Consider the following 12,061-nt stretch of genomic DNA (forward strand, 5'->3'; position numbering starts at 1 on the left):
CCAGAGGCCTGTACTATGAAGCACGTTCAACAGACCCAGGATATCTTTTCATTATCTGGCTTAACTGAACCTAACATTGACCTTCCTGGATAACCTGTACTATGAAGCTGGTTATCAACTGGTTCAGTTAACTCAGGTTTACCTATCCGGCTATAAGCGCGTTCATGAAACTGCTCCAGAGCAGGTAAGGAGTTCAGTGCAAGTTACCATGGTGATTTACCCTGGTAACAAGTGAACCACCATCATAGGACTGAAAACCCAGAGTTAAACCTGAAGTTACCTTGATAACCTCAAATCCTGCTTCATAGTACAAACCTCTGTGGAGGCTATAAACAATCAAAGTCTCATTTATTCACGTAACTTAACCTGAATAGTAACCAGGTATCGTTAACCCCTCATGGGTGCTGTCCTTGGTGCTGATTTTCTGTGCGTCAACAGCTACTTCAGCAGACTAGTTAACACATGCAGCTCAATCTAGGCAAGCAAGGCACAATAAACAATAACACATGGCTACATGAGCAGTCAACAGTAACGCCACAGAGAGAGAAGGGGGTGGGGTGGTGTATTTCACTCCCCATATCTGAAGAGGGAGGCCATTCTCCTGTCTTTCATGGTGGTAAAGTGCTCAATAACGATGTCCTAGAATTTCCCACAGGCTTTTAAGTCCTCCACAATAACAGTCAGTGGATATTTTGCCAAGGTTTACAAGTCTGTTCTGTTAGACATGTCCATCAGATATGTTGTTATCCCTTTCAGACAGGAGACGGCGGGCTCTGCTGATGTGCTGGTGGCTGGAGCAGCTAGTAGACCCCAGAGAGTGTGCTGTAGGTCATCCTCAAGAAGCTGCACCAGCTTTACTGATGACTTGTGAAACAGCATGTTGATGTACAGCATGCGTAGTTCATTCACAATCAAGCTCCACAAAATTGCCCCTGTTGGAGCAGCCAGTGGCCTCATTGTGTCTCCTGAATGCTTGTTCTCGGTGCACAGGTTAAAGGGCTGCAACAATGAGTGTCATCAGAATCTCCCGTTTCTTCTTCACCTGTTCATTGTACTTCTTTGTGCAAATGTTTCTTGCCAGGGCCAGAGCCTCGTAAATCCTTATGCATCCAAAAAGCTTCATTTTCACAGCACAGTCTATGTGACTTTTTGATTTACCATGTCTCTCAATTGCCATTGACAGGTTGGCAGGATCAATGAATCCTGTAGTGGCCCAAGGATTGTTCAGTGAGCATGAATCCTTGTCAAAAAGAGACATGTTCAGCAAAATAGCTGTTGAAGTTTAACACTACCAGCTAGTCACTCTATGCGGCCATAATTGTCCTCGTTGAAAGTCTGGATCCCTCCTCTCCGTACGCAGCTCTAGTTTTGGTGTTGACCTGTGATCAGATTTAATTTTAATTTTTTTTTTAAACTCCAATCCTCCATTCTCCATAATTGCACTTGCTAATGTTGTTAACAGTGGAATAACTTTGATAGCATGCTATGATTTGATTGGTGTGAGGCCACAGGGGCGGGTGGCCTTCCTTGCCATAGTCCTGACTAATTACATTTTGGCAGTGGCATGACGGCAATACGCGCTTAGTGGTTAACCCTTTAATTATTTTTTTAAACCAAATATTGTTTTGAATGTAAAACTAATTTACTCAGAGGCTCGTTCAACTAACTCACTTGCAGCCAGTCTTCACATGTTTGAAATGAGGCTGTGCCTCTAGTCTCTAGCAGATCACTGGTTACTAAGTAACATTTTGATTGTAGTAAAAATGTGATCAGAACAAAGTAATTGCTAGACTAAAGGTTTCTAAGGGTGCCGTGCATTGAACTCAAACACTTTGCACAACCTGCATCAGTTGTATCCAAAGCACCATCAGGCAGACCAGAATAGACCACACCGTCACAAGATCAATACATCAAGCTTAGTTCCCTGAGAGCTAGAAAAGAAACTTGAGCACAGATGCTTTAATGCACACTGTCTTTCCAGCAAATACTCAGATTCTGAAATTCATGAGATCACATCAAGATCACATCTTAGGTCCAGCATCTTGACTTGACTCTTGACTATTTGTAACATGTATACACACATCTACATGTGTGTATGTATATGTATATATTTTCAGCAATGTGGTTTGCTGCTGTAGGTAGTCATGATGTAATGACGTCAACATGTCACAGTATTGTTGATAATATGACATTTTTTTAGTCAGGTTTAGATTCATACATGTGTTTTCATGAACAGTGTGACATGGTGCAGCCTGATGATTTAAGTAACTACATTCATATCTGCTGCTGCAGGTTATTGTAGTTACTGGCTGTCAACATTCATTAGACTGACACTAAAAACTGCACAGTTTTTTCATTCTAAGTCAACAAAAGATAATTAAACATCTACTATTTATAAGTTAAGTTATTTGAAAATGGTGAATGCTAAATGTAATTGAATTCTATAAGGGATTGTGGTTTTATAAGCAGATTAGATACTGGACTCATTTAATAAAATGGCCCTAATAGTCCATTATCTGTAAACCAAACTTTTGCCTGTGCTTTTGTCGCTTCTCTGTCAGAGTTTGTTGTGTGGAGCTGTGAGCTCGCATTCATACTAATGTTGGGAGAGATAATACGCATGTTTGACAGTCACGTCTGCAATAATTCAGTCCGTATACCCCAGTTGTGAAGCAAACAGGATAATAGTTTTATTCCATCTGGAATGAAATTAGCTTGTGATGATTTCCCAGCATTAATCTTCCAACTAAACCTCTATCTGAACAGCAGGGACCATGAAGGCTGAGCTCCACCTAGTTATGGGCAAGGATGATTAGTGAGGAATTGGTATGCATGGCAGTGACTGGGGCTTTGCACAATTTCATCCAGGCCACAAGACAGAGCCGATCATCATTTAACCACATCAGTGTGAGCGTCTTACACATGAACACATTTACACATCCATGTTATTGTCTTCAAAACCAGAACTCTTGTATGCATTTTGAATTTTGGACCTAAAACCTCTGGATAGGAGTTAGGGAGTCTCCAACCTGAAGAGCTCCTGTAAAGGCAACCGTGAATTATCATAATTAAATGTCAATCGTTACATTTTCACTAATTCACCTGTCCCTGTAACAGTAAAGCAGCCACACGTGTTGCATCTCCACTCCCACTGTGGTCTCGTCAGAGTCTGCGGTCCCACAGTAATGTGCTCAAACTCCCACTGAAATCCTCTAAAAGCCTGTTTTTGTTTGGAAAAACTCTCAGCTACCTGAGCTTGCAGAATCCTATCACAGCGCTCTCTAGACACCTAAAGATACTGTTAGCCTGACTTTATTTCAAATCCCTCTCAGGCATGTTGTGATCAACAGCACCATCTGCAGTGTGTGTGAACCGAGGCAGGAAGGTAAACTGTGCTGGAAACAGAGCTACGAGGCTGGAAGAGGCAGTGAAAACCCTGCTCTGATCATGTTTTCTTCTCTGTGAATTTAACCATCAACTGATGATGATGAAAATCAGAACATCCCTGAAGGAAACGCCACTTAGCTGATATGCAGCTTTTATCAGCGTACATCATCTGCCAGAGTGATTTAAATTGTTCACTTAGTAGCTTTAATATATAGCCGATCTTAAATCCTGGGGTTTAATGGTTAATTTTAGACTTTGATGCTTAGATTTGAGGTCTTTCAGCCATTGAAATGTCAGTCATTTGCCCAAGTACTGGCTCAATTCAAAGTCCACATTTACCGTGTAAATGCCAGGAAGTGTTGTTGATGTGCCTGTTATTGAGGATGATTTGTGAGCCAACCAATGTATGAACTTGGGAACTTGGCAGCATACTTTTTACACGAACCAGCGGTGATGGCAGAAGACAAACCCACAGTTGTAAGGATTTTTGTTCTACAGCTGTTGTGTTACGAGATAAAGTTTTGAGATGTTGACAAAACACTTTCATCTCAAAGTTCTTACTCACTTGTTCTTAGGTTTTCAACCAGGTCACACAGTTTCCCTCAGGGCTCAGTGGACTGGAGATGCTCCAACTTTCCATTATTCTGAGCACTGTTTGCAGTTCTCATACATATTGGCTTAAAAATTGGGCTTCACAATTTATTTTTGACCACATCACTAAGACGTAGCAGTTTTAAGATGTTTAGATTTGAGCCTACCCTGAGTTGAATAGGTCTTATTGTAAATACACAATATAGTGAAAACAAGTTGAAAACAAGTGTATCTGTTGTGCTTAGGTGAAATCAGCTGAGTCCAGCTGAGCTGGAGAACATTGTTGTCCCCATTGCAAGTTGAGTGCACCCTGTTGACCTTGTATTGTGAGTTTGAATTCCCAAGTTCAACTTACACGTAAGATGCTTCAAACCCCCAAGAATGTGAGTTGAGTTCAGATGTGCTGTATTGAGGAAGAACTTCTGTTTTAACCACAATGAGTCAAAACTCAAATCCCCCTCTGATGAAAATCAAGTGTTTCACCTTGTTTTTATATGATACAGACATGCTGAGAGAAATAATCATCAACTCCATGACTGAGTGTTTCCACCTTGAACTGCAGTGAACCAATGACAGTCTCATAAACACAGATTCAGACAGCCAGGGTTTCATACATCACAAACCTAAGGAACCAATCCTGTCAACTCGTGAGATAAACCTGACACCTTGTCAGTACAGAGAGAGAAAGACAGTTAGCATTAGCACAATCACTAACACTGTGTCAGCCACTGCCAGTTACAAGCTAACAAACATAAACAAATAAAAGATGCTAACTATGCTAACTGTTCTGATACGTCTGCTAGTCTCTGGTTCTGGTCTCAGACTCCTCATCTGATTCTGGGTCTGACTGAGGCTCAAACATGTGGCTGAGTCTCTCTGATGTTTCCTCCTCTAACCATCTTAATACTCTCTGCTCTTTCACCTGTCCACCTGGAGACAGCAGGTGGTGGGCGGGGCTAAAGGCCTGATCCAGATTTCTAAATCAGGAAGAGGAGATGAGTTTCAGACCAGTTATTGATGTATTTTTTCTCTTTTTAAGTGTGAAAGCCATGTTAAACAAAATATGAATCACAGCACATATAAAACATGTCTGGAGAGGAACTTTAATAAATTGGTTCAAATCAGTGGTCATCAGTCAGATCCAGTCCAACAGGTGCTTATAAGGTTTTCATTCTCCTCTTCTTTAACACTCATCCTCAATCTCTTTCTCCCCCCCTGAACAGCATTGACAAGGTGTCCAAGGTGGCGTCACCAGTGCTAGTGATCCATGGTACGGAGGACGAGGTCATCGACTTCTCTCACGGTCTTGCCATGTACGAACGCTGCCCCCGTGCTGTGGAGCCCTTGTGGGTGGAGGGAGCCGGCCACAACGACATTGAACTGTACGCCCAGTACCTGGAGAGACTCAAGCAGTTCATCTCCTTCGAGCTTCCCACCTCCTGAGGGGGAGCTCCACCCATCAGGCCCGGGTTCATCTCAACACACTCAAGAAGCCTCCTCCTTATCATCTCCCAACTTCCTCTCTTAGCAAAGGGGGCAGGACCAGAGTAAACTGACCACACTGTTCTCCCCTGTCCTCCGAGCCATTTCAGGGTGGGAATGTGTAGTGGACTGGAAGAGGAGGTGGTTCTAGATTGTTGTGGTGCAGCTGAGCGTAACACCAGTCCCGGAAGGTGTGTAGCTGTGGTTTAAAATGTAGTGTCTCCTAAACCCTGGCTGTTGCTCCTACATGTGGACCCAGTTTGCCAATGAGCCCAGGCCTAGACAGTGTTTGCACTCGCTGCTCAATCTGGATTCATTTCCCCCTCCAGCTCTCAGCCTTCCTCTCTTCTCCCACTGACTCTCCCTCACTTTTCCTCCATCACTGTCTCTCACTGTGAGCTTCAGTTCGTCACGTCTCCTCACTCCTCCCCCCGCTCCTCCCACACTCCCTGCTTTTCTTTGGACAGAGTCTTTGCAATGTTCAAGCTTGATTTTTCTATTCTTTTATACCAGGTGAAGAAGTATCAATTTTGCACCTCGAGATAAAATTGAAGTTTTTTACTTTTTATGTGTTCTTAAGTTACCATTCAGGGTTGATTAAACAGTTGCACTTTTCATGTGCAGACATTTTCAGGTAATGATTTGTTTTCTGCATTTGAAGATGTATGTTGATTTCTTTTGGCATTCCATGTTTTTTCTTAATTGCAGTTAGAACTCTTTTTTTTTTTTTTTTTCCCCAGAGTGTGTGTTTAAAAGCTGTTAACCAGAATGCACCTCTGCACATCTGGTCTTTGTAGCTGTGATCTTTGTTGTCCTGGTGCATGCTACTCTCACATCAAATTTACAAGCTGCTTTGACCTACATCATTAATCGTTAGTGTGTGCCACTGTGCTTATTGGCACACACATATTTAATTCTGTGAGAAAATGACTCAAGTCCTTGAATACTTTGGAGCTTCTGATAAATTTAGCAAAGAGTTACTTCCATGAAACATTTAGAATAGGTTTGCCTATTCACAATTGTACACCATTAAAGGTGATGTAACGTGAACCTGAATTTACCAGAGGACCTGAATGATTGAACTGATTTCATCAACCTATGCTGCACAATACAAACACATCCTGACATCTCAGCACTTGGTGAAGCCATTGTTGAAACAAAGAAGATCCCACATGTTGGGTAATATAGAAGCTGACCTCAGTAAAAGAGAGAGCAGCAGGTATCAGGACTGTGCTTTTGTTAACTGGAGATTAACAGCTGATTCACACAGGAGACTGTAAAGTGAAGCCAGGGTTTGTGGTGCTGGGTTTACCTGCAGATTAAAGACACTCAACTGTGAACCCCGCTCCATGTGAAGGTATTTTAAAGTGAAGGTGTTGTTGCTTGGGTTTGGGTGTGTATTTAAGTTTTCAGTCATTTCACACTACAAATAAAGCCTTATGTTCGTAAACATTTCACCCAGACAGTCCTGGCAACTACATCGGGGCCCTTGTGGTCTTCAGGTGGACTGATAACTGCTGCTATTCATCAGAGGATCAATCATGTCAAAGACAGTTTGAAATGACAGCATGGTACTAAAACCGAATCATCATCATCCTCCTCTGTTGTCAGCCACGTGTTCCTGCCTGCAGGGACGTTCTCCTCTACCAACACTGTCTGCTGAGCCTTGTCATAGTTTGGACTTGGAGCTGGGAAGACGTGGAAGAACCACGACGGGGAAATGAAATGCTGTGGAAATAAGCAGCGCATGCAGACCACCTCTTATAGTTGTGGACATTTCAACCTATATCAACTGTATTTGAATGATTTGTTCTTTGCCCCCCTATAATGAAAAAAAAAAAAAGCAGTAAAACACTAAACAATGATGTTTCAATCACACCAAAAGAGAAAAAAAAAAAAGAAGGAAAACACTATCACATTGAGATAAATGGTGAAAATGTTTTCAGATGAAGATTGTGTTTGAAGGATATTTCCATAGCAACTTGTGACGATCGTTTAACTGATCTGTGTATTGCTGTAAAGTGGTTTGTCAGTTGGGTATGAATGTTTTCTGATTATAGATAATGTTGGGCCGATGCTCTGGATAATGAGCCCTTGATCATCTCTAGTATAATTCCTCTAGCTCCTTTCTTTTTAAAAGGAAATGAAGACCCTGCTTTGGTCCTGATCATTGTTTTGATACTGACATTTTTACGAGGCTTTCCAGTCTAAATGTTGATAGATTTACACTGTCTCTGAAGCTGGTTTGTATGATAATCCTCTGTAACGGTATACTTCAATATCTTCTCTATACATGTTTAGCCCTCACACAGGGCCGTCTAGTCTCATTGATCGAACACTGGATTCACGATATGCAAATGAAAGACAGATGATGATGCTAGTAGAATCAGATTTTGTAATAGTGTGTAAAACAGATGAAATAAGCCTTAAATATGCCATGAAACAGATTGTCATACATGTGATGGTTGTTGTAAGAAGGCAGCCCAATGGATGTTTTAATGCTTATAATGGAATAAAGGATGCATGGAAGTGCGTGTCGGCCTCATTGTTTCACTGTGTTAGAGGGATAACAGGCCTTTTATCACTTGTCTTCCCTGCTTGGTTTCTTTTTAAAGGCTCTGTTCAGTATATTACATAGTGTTGGTTTTATTTCGCACCATAGGTACAGTGGGTGCAAAGATGTTTTTCATCATTTTCACCAATTAGTCATCAGTTGGTTTCCACCCACAGCATCTATGACTATTTTTAGGAAAGTCAGTGAGAATGGAAGATTTTGCCTTTCCAGCATGTTTTGACAGTTTTTCATGATTGTTAAAACACATTTCTTGAAACCTTCCATGATCTTCTCAAAACTAAACACAAACCCCCGCTGTCAAACTACACTGCTCAAAAAACACTTAATCATCACAGTATAACATCAAGTCAGTTAAACTTCAGGGATATCAATCTGTCCATTTAGGAAGCACAAGTGATTGTGAATCAGTTTCACCTGCTTTGGTGCAAATGAAAGTGACAACAGGTGCAATTGAGAGACAAAAACTTCTTGACTGCTTGTTCTCTAGTTTTGTGTTTTGCTAGTGTCCTTGTCACTACTGGTAGCATGAGGCGGTACCTGCAGCCCAATCAGGTTGCACAGGTAGTCCAGCTCCTCCAGGATGGCACAGCCATACATGAGGTCCCAAGAAGGTTTGCTGTGTCTCCTGGCACAGTCTCAAGAGAATGGAGGAACCGGGAGACCGGCCGTTACACGAGGAGAGCTGGACAGGTCCAAAGAAGGGCATCAACCCTGCAGCAGGACCGGTACCTGCTCCTTTGTGTGAGGAGGAACAGGAGGAGCACTGCCAGAGCTCTACAACATGGCCTCCAGTAGACTACTGGTGTGCATGTTTCAGACCAAACTGTCAGAAACAGACTCCATGAGGGTGGCATGAGGCCCCATGTCCTCTAGTGGGACCTCTCACAGCCCAGCACCCTGCAGCTCGACTGGCATTAGCCAGAGAACACCAGAACTGGCAGGTCCGTCATTGGCGCCCCGTCCTCTTCACAGATGAGAGCAGGTTCACACTGAGCACATGTGACAGGCGTGAAAGAGTCTGGAGACGCCGTGGTGAACGTTATGCTGCCTGTAACATCATCCAGCATGACCGGTTTGGCGATGGGTCAGTGATGGTCTGGTGAGGCATATCTTTGGAGGATGGCACACACCTCCATGTCATAGCCAGCGGTACCCTGACTGCTGTTAGGTAACGGGATGAAATCCTCAGAGTGATTGTCAGACCTGACACTGGTGCAGTGGGCCCTGGGTTCCTCCTGCTGCAGGACAACACCCGGCCTCATGTGGCCAGAGAGTGTAGGCAGTTCCTGGATGATGAAGGCATCGATGCCATTGACTGGCCCTCACGTTCCACTGACCTAAATCCAACTGAGCACCTATGGGACGCAAGTTTGATCAGCCTGTGATTTCAATTTTTTACTTTGATTTTGGGTGAGATTGTGAATCCAGCCCTCAGTGGGGTTGATGATTTTGGTTTCCATTGACCGTTGTTACGTCATTTTGTTCTCAACAAATTATACAATGTACATCAGTAAAGATTTTCAACTTGAATAATTTGTTCATCAAGATCCAACGTGTGATTTAAGTGTTCCCTTCATTTTTTCGAGCTGTGTACATTCACCAAACCTCTGACTCTTCAAAATCAACAGTTTTATCTGCGTCAAAATCAAACACTTTTCAGATCATACACAAGTGAATCACAATAAAAGCACCACTGAGCATTCATCGTTTTCAAGTCTTCATCAAAGAGTAAACAAATTTTATTTTTCTAAGATATATGTAACACGTTTTTTCTGCTGGCCCCTTGCACAGTAACACATCGCTCTGCTAGTGTACCGATGCTGCTAGAGCGCTGATCAGAACCTACTGCAGGTAACACTGACTATACATGACTACCTCACACAACCTCACGTCAAATAACACAAACTATCCCTTTAATATCAAGTTCGTTTAAGTGCTATTCCATGTCATGAAAAGTCTTGAAAACTTTAAAGGACAATGGAATTCCATCAAACTGGAAGACTCTTGCTTAGTCTGCCAAGTTAGTTAAAACATATGGGAAGTCCAGAGCAGCCTATTACTCACCATTAATAGAGGAAAGTAAAAATAACCCCAGGTTTCTCGTCAGCTCTGTGCCGGGCTGACAGTCAGAGTAATGTCTAGCGAGTCTAATGATCCGTGCAGTTCTATAGCTCTCAGTAGTAACGACCTGATGAGCTTTTTTGATGATATAATTCTAACTAGTACAGTTTTTCTCCCACCTACCTCCACCAACTAATTTCAACTATTTACTCATCAACCTGTCTCTAAGACCCCATCCCAACTACGCTGCTTAAAGAACTTTTACTCTTAGTTACACTTCTTTATTTGATATAATCAGTCTGTCTTTATTAACAGGCTGTGTGTGTATGTTAGCCAAACATAGACCTTCTCTCTAAGATCCTCGAGGAAGCGGTCGCCAGTCAGTCGCGGGACTTTCTACACAACAGCGGTGTGTTTGAGGATTTTCAGTGGGGGTTTAGATGCGTCATATCACAGAGACAGCACTGCTGAAAGTTACAAATGACCTTCTAATTGCGTCGGACAAAGGACTCGTCTCAGTACTTGTCTTGTTAGATCTTAGTGCTGCATTTGATACCATTGACCATCACATCCTATTACAGAGACTGGAGCATTTAATTGGTCCCTCTAGACTTGCTGGGGAACTTTCCCATGATGCACCGAGCTCCTCTCTCCTCCTCTCCCCCTTCATATCCTTTTAATACAGGTTACTAACTTGGTTTCTTACCTCTCCCACAGTTGGGCTCCCTCATCTCTCCCCTCTCTCTCTCTCTCTTCCTGTCACTTCCTGCAGATATTTCTGGATCTGTGATTGTAAGCCAGCTGCTGCTCAACACCCACTGCTAGAAACTTTTATCATTAGTCTCATTGTTAGTCTCTTTATTATTACTAAGTCCTTTTACTATCGTTGATGTTATTATTAGTCTTATTATTATACATCTTTATGTGTAACCTGCATTATGCTATGCTCTCTTTCATGCTCCCTCCTCTCTCTCTCTCTCTCTCTCTCTCCCTATCTCTCTCTCTCTCTCTCTCTCTCCCTCGCTCTCTGTCCCTATGTTGCCTCTCTGTAGATGAAATTATAGATATAGGTATTGCAGGTGGGCTGACAAATTATTTGCAAAACAGGACAATTTTGGTGAAAAGATGGAATGGAAAAAATTGAAAACAGTTTTTTGATGTTTTGAAATGATTTTTTTAAACATTAAAATGTTTAGACTGTGATAAGCTAATGATAGGAACTTTTATGTTCATATACTAGTTAGTTATCTCAGTGTGACTGTGCTCTAATTGCAAACACTGGAGAATCAAATGTATAGCTGTTTAGCAACAGGACAGACATTAAAAGGAAAGAGAGTCAGAGACAGACGCTGAGTCTCTCCTCCGCCAAAAAAAGAGAAACATCTTCCTTTACTCGCAAATTTAGTACATGTACAAATATTGAATTTCCATAATGCACATAAAATAAAATGTTTATGTAAGTATTATATATGAAACCTGTTAGAAATAGGAACTTTTTCATATATTGACATATATGTCTAACCCAAGCAAAAATGTATGTAGTCTCTACTTATATTGAAGACATGTTATGTAAATAGATAAATAAATAAATAATATATCCATCCCAAAGCCTGTTAATATTTAGATATTAGAAACAGCAGTCTGAGACCACTTTCCTAGAATGTGAAGAGATATGTTCAAAATTTATCAAAAATGAATAAGAAAAACATATATAAAGAAGAAAGATAGAGAATGTTTATATGTAGGATTATGTTTTTCAATAAATTTGCATATATAAATTAAAATATATCATTAACATTTATCATCGCAACGTGTTATACAATAATGAAATCAGCATATATTTTTAATATATGTACATATACACATTTTACTATGGGTATTTCATATGTTATAGACTTATATCTAATTAAAATAAGGTACTTATATAGGTGCTCTGGTAAGGTACTATTTTAAAGGTTGGAAACT

The 12,061-nt window shown here is 41.4% G+C and overlaps 1 protein-coding gene across 1 annotated transcript in view; it reads left to right on the plus strand.

Annotated features, from left to right (window-relative positions):
- Positions 1-7,994, plus strand: part of abhd17c (abhydrolase domain containing 17C, depalmitoylase) — a 28,141-nt gene extending 20,147 nt beyond the window's left edge. Inside the window, exon 3 of the mRNA XM_023393255.2 lies at positions 5,202-7,994. Within this exon, the coding sequence (XP_023249023.1) occupies positions 5,202-5,421 (220 nt within the window). The 3' untranslated portion in view covers positions 5,422-7,994. The remainder of the gene's footprint in view (positions 1-5,201) is intronic.
- The last annotated feature ends 4,067 nt before the right edge of the window (positions 7,995-12,061 follow it).

This window comes from Seriola lalandi, unplaced genomic scaffold (assembly GCF_002814215.2).
Source record: "Seriola lalandi dorsalis isolate HSWRI2012SDOR001 ecotype SW California unplaced genomic scaffold, Sedor1 jcf7180002054931, whole genome shotgun sequence".
NCBI classification, from domain to species: Eukaryota; Metazoa; Chordata; class Actinopteri; order Carangiformes; family Carangidae; genus Seriola; species Seriola lalandi.